Source organism: Melanostigma gelatinosum (genome assembly GCF_949748355.1).
Source record: "Melanostigma gelatinosum genome assembly, chromosome: 4".
Taxonomy (NCBI): domain Eukaryota; kingdom Metazoa; phylum Chordata; class Actinopteri; order Perciformes; family Zoarcidae; genus Melanostigma; species Melanostigma gelatinosum.
In genome coordinates this window covers 12,034,981-12,062,486 of record NC_136637.1, presented here as the reverse complement: position 1 = coordinate 12,062,486, position 27,506 = coordinate 12,034,981, and the positions used below count along the sequence as shown (strand labels likewise).

At 44.4% G+C, this 27,506-nt stretch overlaps 2 protein-coding genes across 2 annotated transcripts; one reads left to right on the top strand and one right to left on the bottom strand.

The window, feature by feature from the left end:
* Positions 1–356: 356 nt before the first annotated feature.
* crb1 (crumbs cell polarity complex component 1) lies at positions 357–16,725 on the bottom strand (the record flags this gene model as incomplete). Its single annotated transcript, XM_079266807.1, has 13 exons — positions 357–575; positions 4,421–4,547; positions 4,760–4,882; positions 5,565–5,609; positions 6,225–7,158; positions 7,960–8,125; positions 8,522–9,072; positions 9,689–10,654; positions 12,064–12,246; positions 12,508–12,647; positions 12,775–12,970; positions 13,840–14,076; positions 16,650–16,725. 13 exons carry the CDS (start codon positions 16,723–16,725, stop codon positions 357–359), a joined length of 3,963 nt encoding a protein of 1,320 aa, XP_079122933.1.
* Positions 16,726–16,991: 266 nt separating this feature from the next.
* axdnd1 (axonemal dynein light chain domain containing 1) lies at positions 16,992–27,046 on the top strand (the record flags this gene model as incomplete). Its single annotated transcript, XM_079266630.1, is given in 23 exon segments — positions 16,992–17,013; positions 17,666–17,823; positions 17,896–17,973; positions 18,334–18,428; positions 18,507–18,579; positions 18,813–18,914; positions 19,022–19,188; positions 19,392–19,461; positions 19,753–19,987; positions 20,165–20,169; positions 20,371–20,424; positions 20,678–20,773; positions 20,775–20,831; positions 21,202–21,276; positions 21,595–21,636; positions 21,907–22,008; positions 22,414–22,505; positions 22,878–23,017; positions 23,128–23,193; positions 25,028–25,206; positions 26,206–26,282; positions 26,851–26,911; positions 26,915–27,046. Coding segments are annotated over 23 exon segments (2,178 nt in total).
* Positions 27,047–27,506: the final 460 nt, after the last annotated feature.

Below are 27,506 nucleotides of genomic sequence, written 5' to 3'. Positions count from 1 at the left end.
CCATCAATCCTAAAACAATATGGATCAGACACAACCTGTGGCAGACCCGATACATTCTGAGATAAAAATCTTTCTGCATTTTGATGGATGTACTCCTGGGTGGTGAAGCCAGGTGCAGAACATCACAGGAAGATGGATGCAGCACTGGGATATATATACGATTACACAGAAATAGTGTCACAAAATCTCAGGCAGTCATCCCGCCTGTGAAGAAAGACAGCAGTAATTTAAAATGGAGGTACTGCGAGGGGGAAGACCATGTTTACATGCAGGCTGTATTTCTAGCATCAGCTCCTTCATTACCACCCAAAAAGCACATTAGCACCCTGCATGTAAACACAGTCCCCGCCTGCAGCTCATATGAGTCTCTCCATAGGCGGCGGCTGGGTGATGCTCCACATCTCCACCCGGGATCCCTCCTTCTCCTGCCGGCTGGGACTGTAGGTGCCGTGGGTGGCACGGCGATTTAGCGCCACCACCAGGCTGACGGAGGTGAGGATGAGAACCAGCAGCAGGACGACAGACGCCAGACTGATGGACAGTAAGAGGTCAGAGGTCAAACCCTCAGCGGTCAACTGGAGGGAAAGAGACAAATGTTTTGTTTTGAAGAACCTCGTTCACATGATACATTGTTTATTTCTGTCTCTCTCACTCTTACACACACACACCCTCACACACACTTCTCCTCTGCTCGCTGCTTTACACTACACCAGGCGCTCCACGCGAGCTGCCAAAGTGCTGATGGATGCGTTTCCCAGCTCAGCAGGTGGGTTGAGACCACCAGGAGCCTCGAGTTGCCGCGGACTGAAACCTCCCTCCGTCTGCCGCCTCTCTCGCAGTTTGGCAACGGCCAGCGCCAGCCCCAGCATCACCACTATCGCCAGGCAAACCAGACACGGTGCCAGCACGGCAGCCACCCGCAAGCTGTATGGAGCACGCTCCGTCTGTGGATCACACACACACACACACACAAACACACAGAGGCAAGATGCTGCCTGATGATCCCATTACCATGAACACCACCAGAAACTCACTCACACACCCAAAAATAGCTCATACTACCCGTCATGCAAACACAGATTTCTGACCTCGCAAGTCAAACCCTTCCCAATCAAGCTTCCAGTGCAGCCGGTGAATGATTGGTGGCGTTCATTAGCCAGCAGCAGATGCACTTACGTCAGTAGTTCTGGTTGGTGTGATAGTCGTGACACTCCGAGTGGCAGCTACAAGGTTACCAACAGCTGTAAGTACCACTCCATTACACTTCACATGTCAGCTGACAACATCTTCATAACTAGAGCCTCTTACTGAGCTCGTCAGGTCACACGAGACTGTGAAAATAGGACTCTCAGAAGTCAGCAAACTTTACACTGAGCAATCAACATGGAAACGTAATTCTTGTAAAAATACAACCATCCATATCCTGAGGCAAAAAATAACTTATGCACTCACGCCCGACGCTGTAGACATTACACTTTCTTTCCCTTGCTACAGGCTTTGTTGACTCCTGGAAAGTGCTTACCTGTCACTGCAGCAGAGTTGGCTGTCAGAGTGAGTGTGACACAAGCGAGCTGGAGCAGCCTGAAGCCAGGACCCGCCATCAGTCACCAACTGCCACACACACAGACACGGAAATGTCTAACGAACCAGTCTCTAAGGTAAGGCCACCCTGAAGCCTCGGCAGAGCAGCTACACACACACACACACACACACACACACACACACACAGAGAGACGGCAGCAGTGCTTCCCTGCTGTCAGCACTATCAACCTGCTCTGTGTGTGTGTGTGTGTGTAGGTGCCTGCCAGATAAGCTGCTCTCATACGTTTCTGTGAAGCAGACCAAACTTCTGTGAATGCCACCAGCTCTCTGCTGAAACTGCACTTCAGCGCCAGATGCTGCTGTTTTTCGCTGGCGAAGCACATTTCTCCCTCTCTGCTTCTCTCAAAGGACGGCCATATCAGTGCCGACACTGAAAAGCTGCTTCCCATTTCCTCCCCCTCTTTTCCTCACCATAAGGGCTACCTGTGCTTGCAAAGGACACTCGCACACATACATACACACAGACGGAAAATACTAAAATAATCGTACAAAAATACGGGACGGAAGAGAGGACACAGGTTTCCGAGAGACGAGTGCAGCTGCACACTGACCTCGTGGTCAAAAGGAACATGGCTGGTTACCATTCACACACTGAAGGCTGAGGTCAGGGCGTTGTGAAGGCCAGTCAACTTCTTCCAGATCAAATTCTGAAAACTATTTCTTCACGAAAGGATATAGGTTTCCCCTTTTTCAAGTCTGTCTTGAAACAATTGTCAGGTGCCCATACAAACCGAAATCGAAACTGTTTTTTTGCTTTAATCATTCCACTGGATCACAGTGGCTCGTTACAAGAATCCTTCCTAATGTGAATCCTGTGTAAGGGGTGGGGTACAAAATAGGACAAAAGGACAATTAAATAGACAGTGTGAACAGGAAGAATGATTACAGCAAGCAAAACATGTTTAAATGTTCATATAGGCACTTGTCTATTGTTTGAAACCTATCCTTCAATGAAGAAATAGCTTTCAGAATTTGATGTGGAAGAAGTTGATGGACCTGCACGACGCCCCGACCTCAGCATCAGTAGGTGAATGGGAGCCATGTTTCTTTTGACCATGTAGTCGGTATGCGGTTGCACTCCTCTCTCATGAACCTGCGTCCTCTCTTCCATCTTGTGTTTTTTGGATGTTTTGGGATGTTTTTGTTTATTGTGAACCTATCCTTTAAAGGTGCAAGATCCCAGATTGGGAGCGTTTTGATTGCCTCTCAACTGCTCTCAACATGGCGACGGCGAGCCGGCGGCTCACAGCAAACGGTGGCGGGAGTGCTGGATTTGTACAGCAGTTAACCTTCAACTGGGGTTAGTCGCATAGAGGAGAAAATGGAGGGAAGAAATTGGAAATGAAAGCAAAATGTGTGGCGATGAAAGAGGAAAAATAGTTGAACAAGTTGAAAAGAGGACAGAAGACAGACAAAGGATGATACGATTGTTTTTTTTATTTGACAGCAACAAAGACAGAGACTGGATTTAAACCGAGACATGACATGAGGACAGAACACGATGAAGGAAAGACAGACAAACAACAAGTTACCGTCAAACATGGATCATCCAGCGTGATGTCAGCACAATGAGACTAAAAGACACAATCAAGTCCTTGGGGAACAGAGATTGATTTATAGTGTGATGAAATGTTGACCACAACAGCATGGTGAATGTTGATTCGTACCGTTTGAGGCTTTAAATATCAGTCAGGGAGGTTTAGAGACGGAAACGTCTTCTTTGGGTACAAAACAACACACAGCAGTGAGTCAGTCACCACGGCGCTCTGAATGCACATCAAGAACAAAGTTAGACATCTTGTCGTCTTCTAGCCCCGCCAGCTGCTTTTGTAACTACAACACTGTTTTTGATAGTTCACACATCCATCCGTGTGGAGCACCCAAAATCCAGTTCAGACAAGAGTGACAGGATGTCTTCAATGAGAAACATTATAAATAAAACATATTCTATAATGTTCTTCGCTGCTTCAGGAAGTGATCTTTTGAATGTCGGCTGTCCTACCCTTTAGACCGCAGTAATGATATTGCACTGTTTATTTGATTATTTATTCGTCAATTAACTGCCAACAAGTTTGATAATTAATTAATAAGATTAAACTTCGAAGTGAGTTAAGATGCAATTCTCTGATTTCATATCAGTTCAAATTGAAGTCTTTATTTACGTTTTGGACTTTTGGCCGGTCAAAACAAGCAGTTTGAGTGTATTACTTTAGTTTTTAAGCGATAAGTCAAGTAATCAAGACAATAATAAACAAATGAATTGACAATGAACATGATTAGTTACAACCCTAATGTGTAATTTGTGGGTGTTGGTTTTGCGAGAGATTATTGCATCTGTGTTCTATAGCTACTTAAATAAGTCAAATAAATAGAGTAATATGTAAATCACTATACTGAATAAGGTGCTTCTGATGACTAAAGTATAGTTTTAAGGCACAGAAGCAGCTCTGTGGTACCAATAAGCTCGTCAAACTAGAGAAAACCCGAATGTTTGCAGCGTGCTCTCATAAAATACCTGCTGATCCCTCGTGCTTTGTATTGGAAACCACTGGACATTCTCATCTTTCATGATCAGTAAATCACCCGTACACATTCACTGACAAACTTGCAAACCCCTATTCTGCACCCACTGTTCTCAGTCCAAAGAGAAGTGCAGAGATACACGCGCCTGCACACACACACACACACACACACACATTCAGTCATTGCCTCCCCAGTCCACCTCCGGCTCGTCGTCCAGCCTGAGGATGAGGGAAGAGAGCAGCTGGAAGAGGTTCTGCCACAGCAGCAAAGCCACGTAAAAGTAAATGTCGCTTACGTCCGTCTGACACGTGATTCCAGCGAAGCGCATGTCGCACACGCACACAAACTGGTTGATGAGGTTGCGGCAGTAGCCTCCATTCAGACAGGGGTTGGACCTGCACTCGTCCACCTCCTGCTCACACCTAACAACACAGAGTTACAGTGCAGTCAGGGACGCTCATGGCAAGGAAGTTACCACTTACAGCAAATAGTCATACAGTAAGTTCTGAAGAAGAAAGGGCTCTGCTCTGTGAGGGAGCTCTCAAAGAATCCGAGCTCTGCTGGGAGAACTGCGTTTTACTTATGTACAGGTAGGCCTTTCATTGAGTCATATTAATGTTGTTTTCTTTCCTACCGGTGTCCAATGAAGCCAGGTTGACAGTCACAGTACAGCGCTCGGTCAGTGCAGTTGCCTCCATTGAAGCAGGTGTAGTTTCTGATGTCATCGCCGCACACAGAAACAGGCAGCTTAGGCCGTCTGGTTACAGGAGACAAACATGTAAGAGGGTTAATACATGTGGTGTTTGTGTTGTTTGTTCGTACCACAGGTATTGCGGCGTTCAGCAGGTCATGTTCAGCAGAGTTTGACGTTTTTTACGTGTTTTTTACGTGTTTTTTATGCCAAGCAGGAGCTGTATTGTTCAGCTTCCTGCTGCTCCCCACAGGGGAGACAAGCAGGCTTAGGAGAGGACCGGGTTAATAACATGAAAGTCCTCCGGACACTATTCACCAGCAGCAGGACAAATCAAATGAAACAGCCAATCGTTTCTCTTTGGCCTCTTTAACCTTGTGTTGTGCCTGAAGCACAGCTGTTCTGTTCCACAATGTTATTTATCTGTTGTCAATTCATCCATCAATGGTTACAAAATACTGTATTCGTTACTTTGGAAAGCGTACCATTTTTGGAGGTGAAGTTTTATTTTTCTGAGGAATCATGTTGAACTCCAGCTGTCACTCATTTGAAACAGTCGGTATCTCATTTAAAGACAAAACGATGTCGCAGGCAGTGTTAATATTAGCTTTGCTTGGCATTTTGTTGCACACAGCCGAACAAAAAAACAGGCGACGTGGTACATGACATTTGAGAGATGAATATCTAACAGGAAACAAATAGCTCACACCTGAGAAACAGTAAAAAAGAAGAAGAAAAACAACCTTACTTTCTTTTGACAACAATGTACCACGGCGTTTCTTCAATGCGTTCACTGGAGAGAAACAGAAAGAAAGACGGGGAAAGGGGGTAGAAAGAGACACAAACAAGAGTCACAAACAAAAAAAAGAAGTCATTTTGATGAAAACTTTACAGCGTAGATGTTCCCAGTAAAAGGTGATGTGCAGCTTGTCTTAGCGAGACACTTGCAAAGGTTTTCCTTGTGCAAAAGAGGCCAAATGCAAGCGGCTGTGTGTTTACAGGATAAATGCTCGGAGGCGTTCCCCTGCTGGTTCTCCGAGGCAAACGGTAGATGACAGGGCGTTTGTGTAGTGAGACACCACAGCAGACTGAGGCCTTTTCTGCCTGACACTCGAATAGCAATGCAACATCTGAGACGCTCACAGCAGGCGTGGTTGAAATGCTGAACAGAGGCAGCGATGTGGAGACATTTACATTGAAGTACTTTATTTGTGTTGTACTGCGGTCCCTTGTTTGTGAAAATTGGAGCATTTATTTGTGTATTTTGTGTTTAGTAACTAAGCTCCCAAAACTGTTAACAGAAGAGAAAAGTTTTCTTCAGAGCATACAATATTGATCTGTCAATGTTTCACACAAGCCTGTGACGACGCTGTTTTATTCTATTACACTCGTTCTATTCTGAACTCACCTGCAAAGGGGTCCAGTGTAGTTCTCATGGCAGAGGCAGGCGTACCTGTCTAGCCCATGCAGACAGGTGCCTCCATGGGCACACAGGTGATTCTCACATATATCCACCTCCTCATCGCAGTCGTCCCCTGCGTGGCCGGACTCACAGGTGCACTCGTAGGTCAGCCCGTTCACGCTGCAGTTGCCGTGAGCGCAGGGACTGGACGCGCAGGTGTCACTGAAGAAGCTGCAGCGTCTCCCGGCCCAGCCTTCGGCACAGCTGCAGTTGTAGGTGTTGAAGAGGTCCTGGCACTCCCCTCCGTTCAGGCAGGGGTCGGGCTCGCACACGGGGCCCCCGCTGCAGCCGAGGAGCGGCGGTTGCTGTGACGTCGGGATGAACTGCTCCTCCTGCAGGCGTGGGAGGTTCACATCGGAGGAGCCAAAGTAAGGCAGGGCAATGCCACCTAGCTCTACTGTGCTCAGGCACCCGACTAGGGACCACCCAGCGTCAGGGGCCAGGGCCCCTAAGAAGATGTCCACCCCCTGCCTGAGGAAGTTCAGGTTGCCTCCTTGGCTCCTGGAAGTGCTGGCGTCCTCTATTTCTTCATCCAGCACCAGAGTCCAGCGGGAGGTTTGTGCCCATGGCGCTGCCATGAACAGGTGGATGCCGTGCCACTCACCGTCACTAACACTCGTCCTGCTGCTGAGGCTGACCGTAGACACACCCTGCTCTCCCTCCTCCTCCTCTTCGGTGGGACTCTGCAGCTCCATGAAGAGGAAACCGCCCTGGACGGAGAGTGTAATGAACGCTGAGCCCTTCTCTGCATGGAGAATAGCTGTGTTGTGCTTTCGCGTGCGTAGGTTCAGGGAGAGGTGAGTTAGGTTGCGGGATATGTGACCGTTTCCCCGGTAGGACAACGCAGTGCTGTCATTCAGGAAGGTTGCATTGGCGTAGCCTGGGAGATTAGAGAGAATATATGTTGTGTGTATTTTTTTACACATTTACACGCACCATTTAAACTCTTTTGCCGGTTGGTGTCTTGTTTAGATTCGGCTTTATTCATGACAATACAACAAAGGCATGAGGCAAGAGCACAGATTTGTGATGTAAAGAAACATTCGGTGTTCTTACAGCATGCCATTGAGCTGTTTTACAACACTGCAATCCATTTAGGCAACAAGATGGGGTCATCTGTCCGAAATATCCGGAAACAAGCAGGTATCCTGGAGTTAATCACTGTACATGTGTGGTTCACGAGAGGAAACCCAGCAAATCATCACGAATCCCAACAAAAATAAGGATAAGCTGGCCTAAGGCCAATCATGCTTTACAGAGCACATAGAATATACTGTGTGGGCAGATTGAGGCCTATATAATCAAGCATGTTGTGTCATTCGGTTACATCGTGGCCAATTAAGTCAACAATGACCGATTCCACAAACAAGGCCAAAGATTAGGGGACGTAGCATAAATTGAATGTAAGTCTAAAAGGTAAACAACTTTGTGTCTGAGCTTTTATGTAACTAAGAAATGATGTCAAGTAGAACAAGGCAACAAACTTTACTACGATGGAAGTCCATTCAGTCATCAAAGTATATCAAAATAATGACTTAGTGTCTCAAAATGATGAGAAGGTTTCTCATTATTTTGAGACAATAAATCATTAAAATAACTTTAATCTTTTTTTTTTCTCAAACAACTCTGGACGTTTTAAACACTCCTGCTTAAAACTGCTGAAATTGTGGACACCACTTACATTCATATCCCCGGTTCAGCATCCTGCACTCTGAGTCTGTGGGGCAGGGTGACAGCTCGCACCACCTGACCTCTTCACAGCGCGGCCCTGCTGTCGTGGGAGGGCAGGTGCAGGTGAAGTCATCCGACATGGAGGAACACATCCCACCGTTTAGACAAGGGTTCGTCTGAGGAGGAAACATTGACACAGGCGCTTACTTTTACCAAGTAATATCTGATGTCCTTGCACTTTATATCATATGTAACTATGGTATGTATTTACTGTGTACTTATTTTTTTATTTTTTATTTTATTTTATTTTATTCTGTGTATGTAATTTATTGACCCTAGGGTCACATTGTGGTTTTTTATGTTTTTAAATTTCTGCTGTTAAGCACTTTGTGATGTCATGTCTGTGAAAAGCGCTCTATAAATAAAAATTTCTATTTCAATTTCATGTATGAATTGTATCTGAATGATTTCCTGGTCATGAGTGAGGTCTCAATTTAAGCAGGATTTTAACGCCCTGAACCAGCTCACACTAAAGAGTGAGAATAAGGTTGACAAAGTTCAAAGAAACTCACACCACAGGCATTGTCCCCTGTACATCCAGCAGTCACATTTTCCATGAGCTCCTGAAGATAAGATCTCACTGAGGTGTCCAACCCAAAGAACTGCAGCCGCCTGTCGTTGATCCTCAGGTCCTGGATACAGCCTTTAAAATATCCACCAAACACTGAAGTGTTCCAACTGGCCAACAGGCCTCCCACATGCACAGTATGTCCTGCTTGGACATTGACTGTCCTGACTTCCACGACACCCTGTTGTTGAGCGTCTACATACAGAGACATACGATGCTCCACCACCCGTACACTCACAAAGTGGACTTCCCCGTCATCAATTGCACTCTGTGCCTTCAGACTCTCAAAGTTATTCAGCTGAACTGCGACCGTGCCGTTCTCCAGCCACATGTGCAGGTACTGGCTGCTGCTGTTGAGGAGCGCCAGCAGGAGTCCGTGGTGCCTCAGCGTACGCAGGAAGAGGGAAACGGACAGGTCGTCATCTAGATCATCGGTGACAGTGAACGCTGCATAACTGTGGGAGTCCTCATTCCCAAAGCGGGCGGTCACATGTTCTGCAAAAAGAGGAAAATATAAGAATGAGATGAAACGAGAAATGTTTCAGGGTAACGATGAGAGAAAAGTGACTTGGCTCGGTGTCAACATTAGGAAAACAAATCCTTTCAGCTTGGCCAGCATGCATGTTCAAAGTAACTTCAGTGACAAATTCAAACTACAACTTTCTATTTCTTATTTAGATTCTGATGTTTTCTGATTACAGTATTCTACCATCTACTCTTTCCTTGCATGTTCTGTGTATTTCCAAAATAGAATCCCCTGTATCCTTAATCCAGTGCGTCAGATAAGAGGATCTCATGCCTCCGGCCTTCACTGTGGCTTTTGATTGGCCTCATCTCTACGCCCTTATTCTGTTACAGCAACTGAGGATGTGATCTAATTAGCCACTTAAGAAATTTGGTGAAAATGACCTCGTACCCTTTCATGAAAACTCTATTGTCTCTATCTCAAAAAGTCCTGTTTCTGCATTTGATGATTGTCGGTACCAAACTTTTCCTTACATTTCTTTTGTTTAAGGGGACTACGAGCAAAAAATTAAATCTTCTCCCATTTTACTCTGCGTTGCTGCTATTTGACCTGTTGAAGTCAATTATTTCACAGCTGTGAACATACCCTCCTCACAGTCCTGCCCCTCATAAGGCCTCAGGCATCGGCACTGGTAGCTCTGCCACAGGTTGACACACTCTCCTCTATTTTGGCAAGGCACGTCCAGGCAGCGGTCCCTGTGGCTGCAGCCAGGGGACACATTAACAGCAGAGTCGCTCAGCCAATCCTCTGGGACCACGAGCTGCCAGTCCACAAACACATCCCGCATGCAGCCAATAAATGCTGGAAGTGGAGAGTCCTCACTGGGGCCGGTTGACTCCTGAAGCACTCCTCCAATGAAAGTGTCCTGAGGAGGTGACACCAGCATGGCCAGGGTGCTGTGGACTTGGGCCACCTTGTGGCACCACTGGCTCCTACAGCTCCCAGCATCATCCAAGAGCGTCAGACTGAGCATCCCACTTCCGAGCACAGCCTTCACAGAATGCCATTCTCCATCTGTGACATTGTGTGGAATCTCCAGGACCTGGTTTGGGCTTTCTGCCTCAGCCCCAGCAGAGGCATCCTTCCTCAGTGAGAGACGAAGCTGCCCTTCATCCAGCTCCAGGCTCAGCAGCAGCCCCCTGCTGTTGCGCTGGAACAACAACGCTTTGGGCAGAGTAGTCTTGAAGCTTAGGGTGATGTTGCAGGACTCTACGGCGTCCACCAGGGGACTCTGCAGCAGCAGGTAGCCTCTGCGTTCAAAGGAGAAGGTGGTGGGGGTCTGACAGAGGGGTCCAGTGTGACCAGGTGAGCAGGAACAGGTGTATCCCTGAGTCCCATCCAACAAGAAAGGAGAGCAGGAGCCTTGGTTCTGGCATTCATGTCCCTCACAGCCCACTAGCCTCGTCTCACAGTTTACACCTCCATAGAGGACACCATCAGGACTCTGTTGGAGGCAGTGGCAAACGTAGCCCTCAACATGGCTCTCACACCTGCCCCCATTCTGGCAGGGAATGGGATCACACTGGTTTACCACCTCCTGGCAGAGGGAACCTGTCAGCAGAAAAATATAAAGTCACACCAAGCCTGTGTTTTTGCAGCAAGAGAAGAAACAAACCCTCCTAAACTCTGTTACTGCTGCCTTTAAGCAACGTATGTTCATGCTCACTGAGGAGGGAATTGTTGTCATTATTCCTTGTTCAGTGGTCTTGTAAACAATAGATTTCCCTGCTCAGTGTTTACTACAAACAAGTCACATTCATGCACTTATTATGGGGGCAAGTTACATAAACAAAACAAAGGACATGTGCCCAGCTTCCATATTTTGCCAACGCATGATATCATGGTTCCTGTTTTATCAAATTTCTTTGGTGCCTTGGAAACACTTGCCAAGTCAAGTTACCACCATACCCAACTATTACTTATCCATGTGTTATCTTTACCGCATTGTCTGTCTGCTTGTTTGTGTTTGTCTCCAGACATCTTGTCATGTGTTGGTTGCTATCAGCATTTAAAATGTGTACAGTAGACAAATGGTGGGATTTAAAAGCTTAAACAAATGCACATAAGGAGTACAGCATACTGCAGAAGAATACAGTAACAACAGGTGTATTTGTTTTATATTGGTGAAAGAAAAGACAACAAAACACAGGAATTAAATACTTATGACGTAATGATATCCTAAATATCTATTTATACAGGAATGTCTTCTGATGTTACCTGTTCCAAGCAACAAAATCCCCCAAATCCATGGTGCGGGTGTCCACATCATGCCGTCACGTTGTCCCCCAGGATAGCCTCAAACGTGTCAAACTGCACCATGTTGGTCTGTGTACGTACATGCCATTCCAGTGGAGGTCTGCTCTGTTTCTACTTCTCTACAACAACGTAGGGCTGAGTAGCTCCAGTCAGGAGACCGGCAAAGCCAGATCCTGGGGATTAAACTAATGCCATTTAGTCACCTTACTGAGTCAGTGCCACAGCGACTGGCAGAGGGACACAACTCTCAGCAGCTCACAGTCTCACCTCATTGTTAGATCAAGTCTTGTGTAAGCAGACAAAAACTGGATTTTCTGCTTTTGCAACTGAAGTATAATTGGATGTAACATCTCTGCAACAATGCAAAGCGTCTCTGGGAATCAATGCACCAACAATATACTCGGAATATGTCAATGTTATGATGTGGAGTATTATCAATTGTAAACAGCATTACAATTAAAACTCGTACATAAAGCTGTGTGACTATAGCATCTTCCATTTATTTAAAAAAAATGGCAACATGCTAAAGGCAGAGCTACTGAGATCACCCTTCTAGTTCTGTACATAGCTAAACATTCCCATTTCTAATTTACCCAGTCACCAACCAGAAACTGCTCATTCCCTTGATCAGACACCTGACTGCACACAATGTGAGATCTGTGTAAGACATAATGCATTCAGCTTGGTGAATCAGAATAGATTACCAGTCGGTCCTAGAGGACAGCTGCAGATGTAGCCTGCAGCATGCTGCTGGTCATAGCGTTCAGGAAGCAGAGGCTCGCTGCCGTACAGAACCTGCCACGACCTCTCAATGCAGCGGCCTCCATGCGTGCAGGGGTTGCTGCCACACTCATTGATGTCAATATCACACTGGCGCCCCTCAAACCCTGGAATGAGGAAGTCAGACAGTGTTTCTGATGGCAATGAGACGTCGGATTGACAACACACAGTCGATAGATTAAGTAAAAAGGGTCAGCATTTTAGTTTGTATGCAGCTTCATGCAGTTGTTATCTTGATCATGAGGTGTCAACCGCTGTTTTCAGTCCACGTCTGTGTTTGCAGCACTTGTCTCGTTCTCTGTTTGTTTTCTGTTACTCAGAAACACAATCTTTTCCCTGTTAGCTGAGTGAGAAGGTGCTTCATGTACCTGGCCAGCATTCACAGCTGTAGTTGCCCTGGTTGTCCTTACAGATGGCGCTGTTGAAGCAGGGCTCAGAGAGGCACGGTGGTGGTGGTGTCTCACAGAGCCTGCCTGTGAAGGCTGTGTGAGAGCAGTCACAGCTGTAGCTGAGAAAATCACATTCGTGGGAATATTTACCGTATTTCGTCAAGTCTGTGTGAACGGGTTTAAAATGATTTCGTGGAACAATTTTGCTTTAATAAACTATTTCCAACGACTGTCTGGGCCACTTACTCGTTCTCCGCATCAACACACAGAGCCCCATTTTGGCATGAATGCTCTTGGCACTCGTCAACGTTGATTTCGCATCGATGTCCTTGGAAACCGGGCCGGCAGGTGCAGGAGAAGCCACGGACGTAGTCCTGGCAACTGCCGCCATTGAGACATGGCTGTGATTGGCACTCATCAATCTGAACCTCACAAATGGCCCCTGTAAACATCAAAGCAGTTCAGATGTCAGAGGGCGAGTGAGCCTGCTACACAGACTGAGGGCAGGGGCCAAAGATGAGCAAAGCTTTCATGTGTGCTGGCTGTGATCATGAGTGGGTCGCTCACAGCAATGCTTTCTGCAGCTGTTCGCAAATTTTAAAAACAGTGCATTGTAGGCAATATACGTTTGAATGCATCACTGCACAAAAGGAAACATCGTATGGTCTTCGTGTGATGTAGAAGAAAGATGAGAATGAAAGTTGAACGTGAATAAGTACAACCATAACAAGACATGATTTAGACTGCCGAAATGTAGTAAATGAACAATTAAATGGGTGACACTTGAGTCACTCACTCTATTTGCCTGTGTCATAATAGATAATAGATTTTTTTTTGATATTGGAAATAATATTAATATAGATAATAAAAGAATGTAAAATAAAGATAAGACTCAGACATCCAAAATAATAAAGTTAAACTACATCCTAGTCAGAGATTGAATGAATCATCACATGCTGTTGGTTTCAGGTTTTCAGAGTTACTCTTTACTCCAAATTACTTTAAAAATCAATAACAAATCATATTGAACTCTCACTTGACCAGACTTCTTTGAAAACAAGAGTCTACAGTGACGTGAGCAGCTCTTTAACAACATGACCTATATGTTTCACCCCATTCAACATTTCACACATTTGTTCAAATTCATCCAAATCAGAGGTCATTTGCACGTGTAAGCGCCGTCGTTTTCTCTGTTCATCTAAAATGGCCAGGAATCCTTTTCATAAAGCCCTTTGTCAATTCAGCATTGAAATGATGTGGTCTCGCTCTTGAGATGCTCTGAGGAGACCTAGCAGCGTTACTTCCACTCACCAGTGAACCCAGGAGAACACAGACAGGAGAACCTGCCCACTCTGTCCACGCATGTGGCTCCGTTCCAGCAGGGCTGTGAAGCACACTCGTTCACGTCAATCTGACAGCGAGCGCCCTGGAACCCCGGCACACAGAAGCACGAGTAGCCGTCCCCGCGGAGTCTGCATATCGCCCTGTTTTGACACGGGTTTGGAGAGCACTGGTCCACTGGGGAAGGCAGCCTGTCAGGAGATGCACCTATGAACAGATCACATTTAGAAATATTGATCTCACAGAATATCATTGCTCTCTGTACTTAGACTGAAACAAAACTTTGTCATTCCTCTTGAATTTCAATATGCTACTTCTCATATTGATGAATTTTAGTTTTGAAGCAAGACAATAGTTTGTTACAACTAAAAGAACATCAGTGACGTATGATAAAAATGCCCTCTACTCTATAACATCTGGTTGTTTCTACTTTACTGTGAAAATGATTATTAAGCGTTGGATTTGTACAGTTGCTGCCTTTCTGTTTAGCTTTGATAAAAACAACCCAGCAGATGTCGGTACAAGGACTTTCAATTTAAGAGCCTCTCAAGGCGTCATGGCTGACTGCCATGGTAACCAATTACACTGTTTGGCTTCAGTGTTCAATCTATTTCCATGGTGACCGCAGCTGACCGAAGATTTGAAGCATTTACTTCTTTACACTTAATGGTGTGTTTTGATCAGCAGGACATTAAGGCCACGCTGCTCTGGCTTTAGGTCTCATTTCTGTCAATGCATGCTCTACATACTAATGAGAGGATCAGCACTTCATCCTCCCCAGTGACAACAATGAAAAGCAATTATCCTCGCTCTGTGTATGACTTAATCATGTGCGTCTAAAAAATAGTGGGGTTTTTTTTACTTTACATGATCATAAAATGTATCACACATTTAGAAAAGAAAAAACTAATCATATTCCATTTCAAGGATTCTCATCTCATCGTAGACAGAACTCTGCTGCACCTCATCTTTCACATGCAAACAAATAGAAAGAGACTGTTTTTGGCAAGATGCAAGATCTGAAGGGTTAAACTGTTTCACTGTGACCTGAAAAACAGACTTCTTGAGAACCTCAATCCTATGATGGTGCAATGCTTATTGCTTCACTCTTCCTGACGCATATCATGTTCACCTTGAGACTTGCCCCCTACAGCTTTTACAAATGCAAGAAAGCATCAAAGACCAATTGCTACCACGAGGCATCTCACAATTGCCATACTCCAGGCAGAACCAATGGGACCAGCTCAGAGGCAGCAACCCTCGTAATTTATGGAATGTGCATAAGGGGCCACAGATGCACGATGCCACAAAAAGGCGGCTTCAAATCAGCTGGAAAAGTGTTGCCTCTGTTAGATGATAATCAGACTGAATCACATCTGTGTGTGAAAGTGTGTTTTGCATGATGGGTGCAAGAAAGAGTCAACATCATTATGCCGCTGGGGTACCACATGTAGCCACACAGATATGAAAAGAGATGTTCCAGTAATATCCATCACAGATGATAATGACGCACAGTAATCATGCCTCAAGAGCACAATCAGGCTGAGTGCAGACTATAAAGAAGTAAAAGAGTGCAATTACACTTGGTGCTCCATCTTCACCAACTCAGGCACCAATCTTCAGTCATTGGTGGAGGTCAATCAATTTCACAGACAGTTGGGCTTCTCCAGGAGCAGCTTATACGTGTCTAGACTTGGACTTGGAGGTATGGGCCGGTTGTCCCGGGGGTGTGATGGAGATCACGGGTATCAGTGGCGATGCTCTGACCATATGCCTATATCAGCTCTCATTACAACAAGGATCAGCCAGTAATTCAGACCAGATTAGAGGCATGTTGCAGCAGTGCATAGTATATATGTTATGTCTACAAAAACATAGACTCTCATAACCGTGGACAAAAAAAAGACGATCCATGTATATGTTAGGAAACCATGACAGGTGGTGTCTGATGTAAGATTTGCTCTTTCCTGAATCCAGTGGTCTTCAGTCTTCCCCTGAGGCAGAGTTCAGATGATTCAGAGCCTGGCCTGTTGCCTGTTTGAGACACAGCCCAGCCAACCCCACATCCCCTCCCACAGCATGTACGGCCTTTTTCATATGCAAATCACTTGTACGGCTCTTTGTTTGGTCCTATCTGAGGCCCTCGAATGGCACATGTGGGGCACCTGACAGATGCGTGTTGCCGGTGTATCTGTCTGCCTGTTTGTTTCAGTGGTGATAAGAAGACGTGTTATTGTTGGCTGTTTTGTAGAGCCACAGAGACATATAGCCCCCCCCCCCCCCCCCCCAATCCTCAACCCCCCTCATGGGTCACTACGCTGCCCACCATTGTGTTCGATTTATTTTTGTCCATAGAAGATGTGCAAAGATTACCTCAAAGATGTCAACTTCCACAGTCTTAATTGATATTCCGAGCATGGACTGTCAACATGCAAGCCAATTCTTAAACTCAGATTCAAAACACAGAAGCTGCTATCAATCTGAACACAGGCTTTACTTAATTGTAAGGAAACTTTTGCAGGAAAGTGTTGGAACTATAAACGTATTAAATGAGTGTTGTAGAGCTACTTGCCCTGTGGGGAAATGAGAGGATGCAAACACAACTCAGTCTAATTCTGCAGGTGTTCAAATGCAAAAAGCCCTAAAAATCTACTTCTACACATCAACGACTGAAATCAATGTATGATGATCATACAGCTACAGCTCACGTCAAACGAGACTTCTTCATGGTAAACAACTTAACTCAACTCATAGCCACGGGAGAAGAAGCAGTCACTTACCACCTATCACGAACAGTGACGAGATGAGAATAGCGCATGCAAGTAATTCAAAATGATGACAGCGAATTAAATCCATAATCGTCACAGGAAATCATCCTGATCGTTGTGTTGAAGTCTTGTCATGCACGGATCTCTCCGCTTCTGCCTGCTGCGACCCATCTGTTGTCACCTCCAGATCCACTTGATGCACACTTCTCTTCTGGAATAATAATAAGAAAGACCACAGCGTGCGTTGAGCTGCACACACCCTCCCGCGCAGAGCCGGGCCGTGACGAATCACGCGGGAGGGAGTTACAGCAATGTCACAAGGATGTTTAGGAATAGCATTGAAACGTCACATTAATGGGTTTAGATGCTTATAAGAGTACCCACATGTTATAATTCATATGTAGGCGACATTTGACTTGAAGTCGCTAAATGTATAGCTTATACAGCACGTGTCTGCATCTAGCCTACTTAAAATCAAAATATCACAATGTGATATATTGATCTTGATATCAATTTAAATGAGCCTATGAATCAATTATCTCCACCATGAGCCTGAATAGAACATAGACATGGGAATGACTGAGTCAAATAATGAGTTATTTTCTGAATCGATGATTAAAATTGAATTATTGATTTAATAAAGAGTGTAAGAGAATGTTTGTCTTCAACATGGCATTGTCCTGCAATATTATATATAATGATCTCATGGGACATGTAGCTACACAGGGAAAAAATACAATACATTAATATATATTGTGTGTTTGATTGGTTGATTAATTAATCGATTCATTAACGTATGTATTTTTTGTCTATTTTTTATGCTGCATTTATTGATTTCAAAACAATAACATACAGTGTCCCTCCTGTTGACAAAACAATTCAAACACATAAAAAGACATCATCTCATTTATCACAACAATAGTGTTCATCATCACAGGAAGATGTTGTGAGACTTTATGTGTGCATACATCCCCTCATACCAAGGAGAGTTATACTGGTTTGTTTGAGTGTTATTTAATTTTTCTCAGTTGTGGAACACAATTGCCAAGTCCCAGCAGAGAGCAGAATGACACAACCTCCTCCTGTCAACAACCACATCCTCCCAGATGAACTGCTGGTCAGCCTTACCTCCACTCTCAGCAGCAGGAGCACGCTGGGGCACACTGCACACCATCAGCACTGCAAGGTGTATTCTACCCCCATTAATCCCAAGAAGGTTCTCTCTGTGTGGCAGTTCCTAAGATGATTCTGTGTACAGGGCAGTGAAATCAGGCGGCCGGATCCAGTCTGGCATCACCGGCTCGGACGCAATAAATACAAATTCCTTCTGGAGCAGGCAGGTCAGCTGGACCGACAAAACAATGCTGTTGTTGCAACAAGGAAGTTTCTCCAAAGATTTCATTTGAAATGAATATTAAACTGTGGTGTTTTGTCAACCAATACAACGTTGCATATACTGTATTCTTTACTCCGACATGCATGTTCACTCTTGACACTAATACAGCACAGTATGAATACAAATAGCTTGGTTTTTATTTTGCATTCTCATAACTGGACATCTTGTAAAGCCAAATGGATTTTAGGTTCTTTCTGAATATTTATCTGTACTCAGATAATTACACTGTTGCTCTAGAATCAGGGCAACATTCGATGTCTCAAAGGGTCTTAAATGTCTGCAATCTGCAGATAACCTAAGGGACGAGATGTGCGATGTGTCTCGGAAAGTCTGATCCCGGAAGAATATCACATTGTGAAAAACAAAGGGCTGCGGAGCCTTGAGTTCTTCGAGGAGTGAGTGTGCTTTCTCATGTGAACCCTCATTTTATTTTTCGGAATTCAAACAAACTCTCATCTGGCTTCTCTTCTCAGTGCGTTCACAGTGCAGCTGAAGGATGATGAGCAGAAGCTGCAGAAGCTGCACACAGCCTCGCCCTCAAGGTGTGTGAGCCACGATGTCGTGTTTTTCTTTCTTTCTTTATTGGACTCGCATCATGTGTTAGTTGTTTGTGATTTTGATTATGTGCTGTTGTGCCGAATAGATGATAGATTGACTGACTTTGCCAGCGCAATCGGAAGGAATGAGAAATATATAAATAGCTATGGTGCACACGTTTGCTCACTTTGAGTTTTGGGTTGTTGTGCGTGTTGGTAATAACATGTCTCTGTGATTGTCAGGTGATCAGTGTAAAGAAGCTGCAGCTGATCAGTCGGCTCCATATCATTGCGCAGAGCTGGTTCAAGACAGCTGAGCAATGCTGCCTTTACCTCACTTCGACGGTAACAATGCAGTTCCTATTTCTGAACACTTTCTGTATTGCTCATGGCAAAAACATCCCTGGTGGTTCAACTACACTCTAACTGTGATAGTGACCATCCTGCTATAGGACACAGATGACCTGACTATCCTCATGGAGCGTTCTGACGACTGGAACATGCATCTGATTGCTTTCATGTCCCAGCTGAAGAAGACTGAGCATGCTCAGTGTGAACAGATCAGTGCAATCCAGCAAGGCATCGCTAAGTGGCTGGTTTTCTGCACCATGCAGAACAAGTAAGGATAAGCTAAGATACCCAGGGAGATGATGTAAGATTTCATGATTATCCATTATTTTGAAGAAAATATGATTCACTGTATTAACCTACTTACTGCCCAGTATGGTGTCAATGATCAGTGAAGTAATTGAGAGCAATTTAAGGAAGAAGAGATTGATCTGTGCGTGTGTTCTGCCAAACATGCTCTTTCTCTCTTTCAAGCTGTCCTCAACCAAACTATGAGGAAGCTTCTTTGGAAAAGTTCCATGCTGATTTGAAGGACTGGTCGAATGTAAGACAGCACATTGACTTCCTCTGTCTATGTTTTTCTCGTTGTGGTCATTGATGTTATCTATCTGTCTGTGGACACTTGCCTTGATGTTGTCCTCGACCAGGAAAAGCTATTTTTAAAGCATGCGTATGTTTGTCCCTCGTAAAGTAGTTTCCATTTTGCCATCCATCTTTCAGATTGTATTCCAGTTATCTCGTGGATATGTTGAAATTTGAGTCATACAGTATGTCTAGTCAACTGCTATGTTTCCTGTTGTTATCCTAAGGTCCTCTGTGTTCTGTTTCTCTGCAGACATTGGCCCTCCAGTGTGACAGCTATCAAGGTGAGAAGCTGCTTTGCAGCCAGCAGACACTCATCGAGCTCGGCCGTGTCCAGGAAAACAGGCGGAATATGAGCCTTGAGCTGTTCAGAAGACACGCTTCTCCCGATGGTGAACCCCGTGAAGGCCAACGGGCCCTAAGTGAGCTGGACAAGGTCCTATCTGAGCTCCTGAAACAGCTGGACACCCAAGTCAGTGGAGACAGTGGTGAGGGCTGATATACACCATGTCGAATAATTCAAAATGAGCTAGCTGTGATTTTGAGGCCGAAGTACCCGAAGTTTTTACAATTTATCTTTTAGATTTTATCGTCATGTAGATGCTGTTTACCAACGTAACTCACAATTTGTCCACAGTGAAATAAGTCTACTTTTTTTTGTCTAGCACAAGTACTGAACTGAATCAGAGGGCAGTGATAACCTTTTCACACTCTACATTGTAACTAACAACACACATAAATGAAATGGTGGCTAAGCATGTTGAGTTATACTCTAAGATTGAAAGGATCGGTAGCGGGCATTTTCTCTCCAGGATTTACTAATCAGGAAATGCTTGTTTTTGACTCCAGCTCTTGCCAACTGATTCTGCAGGAGCAACATGAAGTCGAGATTGAAGATAAGATGAATGAGTGCAGAAAGCTGCAGGTAAAGTTATGATACAGAATTAAAGAGATGGCAAAGACTTGATAGTAACATCAAGGCTGCGTGTTTATACATTTCGCAAGTAGAAAAATCACGATACGCACCACCCTACATTCCAACGGCTTGTTTTTTACTTTGTGTTCAAACATTAAAAAATTCCAGGAGCGGGAGCTATAGTGGTTTTACAGACTAGAGGAAGATGCGCGAAACAAACCTACATGTGTACTGTACATGCTGTTGTCGTGTCCGTCCTCAGAAGGAGTGCACTGATTGGGTGGAGAGCAGTACAATCCTGCTCTCAGGAGTGACAGGTGGTCCTGTAGAGCTGTCTGTCCGACAGGCTGACCCCGCCTGACCCCGCCTCCAGCGTCGACGTCCCGGTCTCTCCAGCAGACAGCATGGAGACTCTGGTGAGGAGTCAATTCAAATACAACCCACATGGATACACCTAATTTGGATTCTGACTTTGAAAACATATTTGCTGAAGATGAGCATGGCTGTGGTTTATTATTATATTTCAACTCAGTTATCTCTTTATTATTGGAGAAATGACTTGAAAGCCTGGTGTCAGTTGACTGACAGTGACACTGATACTCCAGTAATGTAGCACAGACTTCAGAGGAAAGATTGCCATTGATCAAGTATCAGGTTTTTCTGTAGTCAGGGTCTGATGCTGGTATCAGTTACCCAAATACATTGTGATCACTTCATCACAAAGGTTTGAGATCTGGAAATTGCAAGAGGAACAAAATGTTTTTGGGGTTTTGAGTGTGTTTGTAGGTGAACGAAGAGGTTTCAGCAGAGCCTAAAGCAGACAGTGAGGTCAAAGATGAGACTGAGGCAGAGCAGAGAGAGGTGAGTCATTTTAACAGCTGTGGCCTACGAGTAAAGAGCTCAATGACGCCCTGTAACCATTTAGACTATATCTATATTTTGGATAAGTGTGGCTTAGAGACCGTATAAATAACTATTATGTAGGTTGATGAATGACATTAACTTGGACTTTTATTTTACTGACCTGTGCTGTTTGGTTTCCATTTTTTGGATAATATGCATCCTTCTTTTTCTAAATGATAATATGCTCTAGATAAGATATTCAACATCTGTTACCAATTCAATAGTAATCATGATGCTAATGATGAGGGCAGGAATTGTACTCTTGTTTCTCCACAGGGCACTGCTGAAGGACATGATACACAACAAGAGGTTTATCAGGTATTAATACAGTTTCCATCAAGTGTACTTAGATTTTACTCAATTCTTTCAACAGTAAAATTACACATTCATGGATCATTGCGACGGTTATAGAGCTTTGGAGTATCTTGGAGTTTGTATAATTGTGTTCAAGATAGAGCAGTTTAATGAATTCAATGAAGAGGATTTTATAAATGGGTCTTTTTAAAGGAACAAAATTTGTTTCACATATTGTTGGCACATTATGACTTACTTGCTAAAAATACCAGTGTTGCTGTTGTTGTCCTGCAGGGGGGGCTAGCGGTTTTTGAGACCCCAGTGGTGAAGCTGATAAGCTATGACGGAAACATTACACAAAGAAAGCTGGAAGAGAGCAGTGTCCACCTAAACGGGGTCAGGAAATGAAATCACACACTTTATCCAGTGTTAGTGTCATGCCTTTCACCGTCTCTAGAGCTGAACAAACGGTCCGTCTCTCTGACCGTCTGTCTGTCTGTCTCTGTCTGTCTGTCTCTGTCTGTCTCTGTCTGTCTGTCTGTCTCTGTCTGTCTGTCTGTCTGTCTGTCTGTCTGTCTGTCTGTCTCTGTCTGTCTGTCTGTCTGTCTGTCTGTCTCTGTCTGTCTGTCTGTCTCTGTCTGTCTCTGTCTGTCTCTGTCTGTCTGTCTGTCTGTCTGTCTGTCTGTCTGTCTGTCTGTCTGTCTGTCTGTCTCTGTCTGTCTGTCTCTGTCTGTCTGTCTCTGTCTGTCTGTCTGTCTCTGTCTGTCTGTCTGTCTCTGTCTGTCTGTCTCTGTCTGTCAGACTGAGGAGCTGGTTGTGTCTCCAGCAACGGATGAAGCCCATACTGCTTTTAGTGATCTGACCACAGTAGGTTTACTGCAGCAGGAACTGTAGTAAGTTAACTCTCTTAACGTCAAGTAGAATATTTTTGTAAAACTGTTACATGATATCAATCACATCACCTTTTAAAGGGGAAATCTATGTTTTTTCCCTCTTATATCCCAAGCTGTCAATGTTTTATTCATGACTGCTCCAAAATGGACAACAGTCAATAGATTGTTTGTGCATGTACTGTTGTAAACACTTGTTGGCTATAAGCTCAATGTGCCACACATGGCTGAACATCCATGCTTTTGCATTGAAATAAGTTTGGTAAATGTCCACATATTAGCTGAGTTTGTGTTTGTTCAGAGATGGAGATGGAGAGTGGACCTGCGGCTGTGCAAAATGCATCCAGGTTAGATTTCTCTCCATGTATGTGCCAGTGATTCAGAGCTGCGTGTCCAGGGTGCCGAGCGGCGAGCCTTCAAGGCCGAGGAAGCCCTGCGAGCAGCGTTGGAGAAGATTCAGGACCTGGAGAGACAACTGCAGGGTCGGCCCAGCCTGGAGCCCAAAGGTAATGAAGGTACCGCCTAAACAAAATATTCTATAATCTTGTAACTGAGACAGAGAGACAATAATACAGTATTCAAACATAAAGGTACATGTAGGACAGTACATTTGTTTTAGTTGCAGAGAGAAAGAAAACACCAATACCCTCCCCACTACTAGCAACTCCAGCTCCTCCAAAGAAAACCGCAGCTGAAGCCAAACCAACAAGCAGCACCAAAAAGACCAAGAAACGGTGATGTGACGTGATCAGGAGCTGTCACAGCTTTACATCTATGTGTGGAGCTCTCCATTAAATATTGGGTAAACTAGTTTTGAAATCAATTTTAGTGTTAATGCATTTTCTGGCTTGTAACAAGGCTCATCGCCTGCAGTCCAACGCAGTCACATTCATAAAACCAGTAAAGGAAAACGATCTAAGGTATTATCACGTCTGCTGCATATTACCAACAAATGTACTGTTTCAGAAGTTTACGAATGAGTATAACGCATAGGAAGTAAAAGACAATACAGAAAGATATTGCCACTATCATCAGGAGGTTGTCCAATATTCCTACTGCTAGTCTGGTGTATGAGAATGAATATAGTGATGTTATCATTTTATAATGGCTTGATGTGGTTTTGTTTGACCTTGTGATATGTTTGACTCCAAGTAAAGGCAAATCAGTTTTTGTTTCCTTCCAAAAAATAAACAGACATTACATGGGAATTGTGAATGAAATATAACATTTCAATAACAATAAACGTTCACGTCACAACAGTCACATCATTGGTGAGTCTGTATCTGGTTCCCCCTCTGTCGTCCCACCCTCTCCTTCCACATCAGGGGGAGGAGGGAGTGGTAGAGATGAGAGGTCAGGGGTCACTCTCAGGAGATCCTGGGGGAGTGGAAGGACCAGGGCAGGATGGAGGAGACGGAAAGAAGCCCTCAACCCCTCCCAGGCATCTCTCTCCCCCTCTGCTGCTTTTACCTGGGGGGGGGGAGAGAGACTGCTGTTTGGAAATATGTTTTCTGTACAGAAATATTACTGGGGATGCAGAAATGATCTCACTAGCAGAGGTAAACTTCAGTTCACAGGATGAACCAAGGCTGTGCTCTGGGCTGGAAAAACAGCTAAATGATTTGAAATGGAAACAGAAACTAGTCCATTGAGCAGAGTGTTGGAACAGGATCAGCCACCAGCAATCTTTGGTGTCAGCTACTGTCTTTTATGTTACCGCAAGGATCTGCCAAAGTTAGACATATCATCGTAAACATAAAGGTCTTTCTGTGTATTTCTACTTATCTTCCAAAAGTGTTTCAAATAATACTGATAATAATAAAGTTCCCGAGTCAAATGCCAATGTTTGACCAAAAAACATGAAAGTCGATGAACATAAACACATAATATTGAAAAGCAGGCATTACGATGTAGAACCGTGTTTTATAATGCACTGGTATAGCATAGTAACTCACTCTGACCTGGTGTTGTCTTTTGGCTGCAGCCTCGGCAGCCAGACTCTGCTGTAACTCCACGGGAAAACTGAGCTCGTCTCTGACAGCAAATCAAACACAAGCCTGGTCAGCAGGAAGATCACAGTACACTACAAATCTCTACATTTCTCTTTATGGTTTACCAGGAAAAATCAAAGATTTCAGAGGAAAAACACTTGGCACACAGAAAGTCATGCATTTTCTATGAACTCTTTGTAATGTACAAAACAGACACTTCTTGTTTTGCCTCTTGGTTAGCTTTAGCCATTTAAAGCATCAGCTGTTAATATCAGGTGTTGCTGCCAGTCCTTGCAAGAGCTTCAATCATAAATGTTCACCCAGGACATTAGTAGTAGGGACATGAGGACCAGACTCTACAGCCACAGTAACGTGAGGTAGACCAGAATGCGATGCTACCGCAGGATGTAACGTGTTTAAGTCTTGGCTTCCAATGAAACTCACTAAGATAAATGCTGCAGAGGAAAGTTAATTACAATAAATCATCTTTATCTTCTGTCTTACATGTCTGCTCTCTCCACCTTGATGCCCCAGCGGCAAGCAACGGAGTCAACAGCTGCTTGTATCTGCTGTCCGATCTTCCTCCTGTTCAGCAGGATGTGGCTGAATGTGTGTTGGGCGAGTATGTCTCTGACCACTGCCTGGACCAGAGTCTGCAGCACTGGGGTCAGACTGGACAGAGCTGCGCTGCACAAAGCCACATTCTCTATCTGGTAATAACACACTGCACTCAGCTCCGGCCTCACCAAGTCCTTTGTCACCACCTGGGTACAGACGTATGAGAAGTCAGCAGTCGAATGGTAATCATTTCTACATATGGAGCTGAGTGGGAATTGTTCTGTACCGTGTGAGGAGGAACCTTCAACATTGTCAGTCGAATGTCAACCTTGTGACACACATCAAGGAGTGGAAGGTAGAACAGAAGGCCTGGAGAGACGAGGGAGAAAGGTTGATGATGACTAACAGAATGTAACTAATTGAGGGTCGTCCAAACTTTAACACGATTTATATGATCACAAGCCAACCCTAACCCACCAGTAATTAAAATCACTGACACATCCTCAGAAATGACAAGTCAACTGTGTTGCATAAAAGAAAGTACAGTAATTGGTGACAACCTGGTCCTCTGGGTCTTCCACGCAGTAGGTGACCCAGTCTGAAGATCACTGCTCTCTCATGCTCCCTGACTATCTGTCAATCGAAATGACAGACATCAGTCAGTCCATGTGAATGGAAGACAGTGATGGCTGCACTGACTGTAAGTCAAGTGGACAAGTAGGCCAGTGTTTTATGCAATACTTTTGCACAATAACAATGGAGTCAGAAAGTATTAGAACATTGACACCGTTTTGTTATGTTGGCTGTGACTCGAGTACATTGCATTCGATTTAAAACAATGGCTAAAAGGTGAAAATGCTGACTCTCTAAAATAGCCCATTGGCATGCTTAAAATTCCCCAATATTCACTAATTTCTCCAAATATTTTACTTCGGTTGAAAAACTGGAAACAGCATTTTCACCATAAAGAGTCGTCTCAAAATAATCATGAATGATGTTCTCCTTCAGCCGTTAACGTCTCCATCACAAACTCCCTGTGCCTGGTTTGTTTTGCATGATTTCTGTTGAAGAAACCCCACTAGTTTTTAAAGTAGATTATTATCCATGTGTTTGGTTTCTGTTCGGTCTGTGTTGTAGTTCGTACTTTGACACAGAACCAGATGGAAAGAGGGAGGATGAGGAGAACCAGAGCCAAGACGAAGACCATCAGCAGCCACTCAAACACTCCCAGGTTCTTGCGCTTCAGACCTGCAGAGATCCACATCCACACTTGGTTTGAAGAAACCCAACCAAGATACTCAGACTAAATATCATTTGATTCATTTTGCAATTTTCAAACTCCAAAAATGTCCCAAGACTTTTTTCTTTTGTTGTGATTTGTCACTACCAAGAAGAATGATGTTATTGCAAAATTGAAATGAAAATGTAATTCATTTGTATCATTGCATTCTTGAATACTTTTTATCTTATTATCTATCATTTCTTTTCCAGAACGTTTCAAGACATTTAACAAAGACATTTTCCGATCACAAGATTACATATTTATTCTTCCTAAGAACACCGAACTGGGAACAACTGAACAACTGTTGAGCTTCTCACAACTGCATATACAATGTGCCAGGCTTTCCTTCAGGCTTTGACTGACCTTCCTCCGGCTCTGCTGCTTCCAGGAGGCTCAGGTTCTCCTCCTTGACCTCCTTGTCTCTCACGCTGTCTATGTCCACCACAGTGGTTCTCACCTTCACTTCTGTCTCCTGCTCCACCTTCACCTCATTTGTCTCTAGCTTCTCCCTCTGCAGCCTCTCTTTCCTCACTGATGTTGCCCCGGGGACCCGGCCTGCCTTCAATGGCCTTTGCCTGTGACTTCTGGGAGGCACAGAGGCTCCGCTCTCCCTCTCCCTCTTGGGCGTCATTCTGGATCTCGATGGGAGTCCGGGGTGGGGACCGGAGGACTTGTCCATACTGGCCGGAGGCTCTGCAGTGAAGAGCATATAGGAGTGATGGCTGTTGGGATGTTTCTGCTCGATGGGTTTGTAGATGGTTTTCTTTTTGGGTGAAAGCAGAGAGAACTGAAATATAGGGACTTTTGCTGCTGTGAGCTGCTTCCTCTGGCTGGAGGTCTGTAGCTGGAGTCAGTGGTGCTGCTGTCTACTGTGGTAATCACACAGACTACATGGATGGTAAATTAGGCTGACTGTCTAGGGAGTAGGACAGCAGTGGGAGTGACACCCACCACCTTCTCTGTTTTTCAAATCATTTTCAAATAACTTTTGTGAGCATGGTATCAACAAGCTTTATGTTGTCAAAGCAGCAAACCAAACATTAAGTAAGGATAATAATCTGGGGGAGAAGCGTGAAGATACAGTAATAATGATAGGTTCTCATGTACAGGTCATTACAGCATTATTTTGTTTAATTTATTAGCATTATTCTTTGCTCATGTTCATCAAAAAGC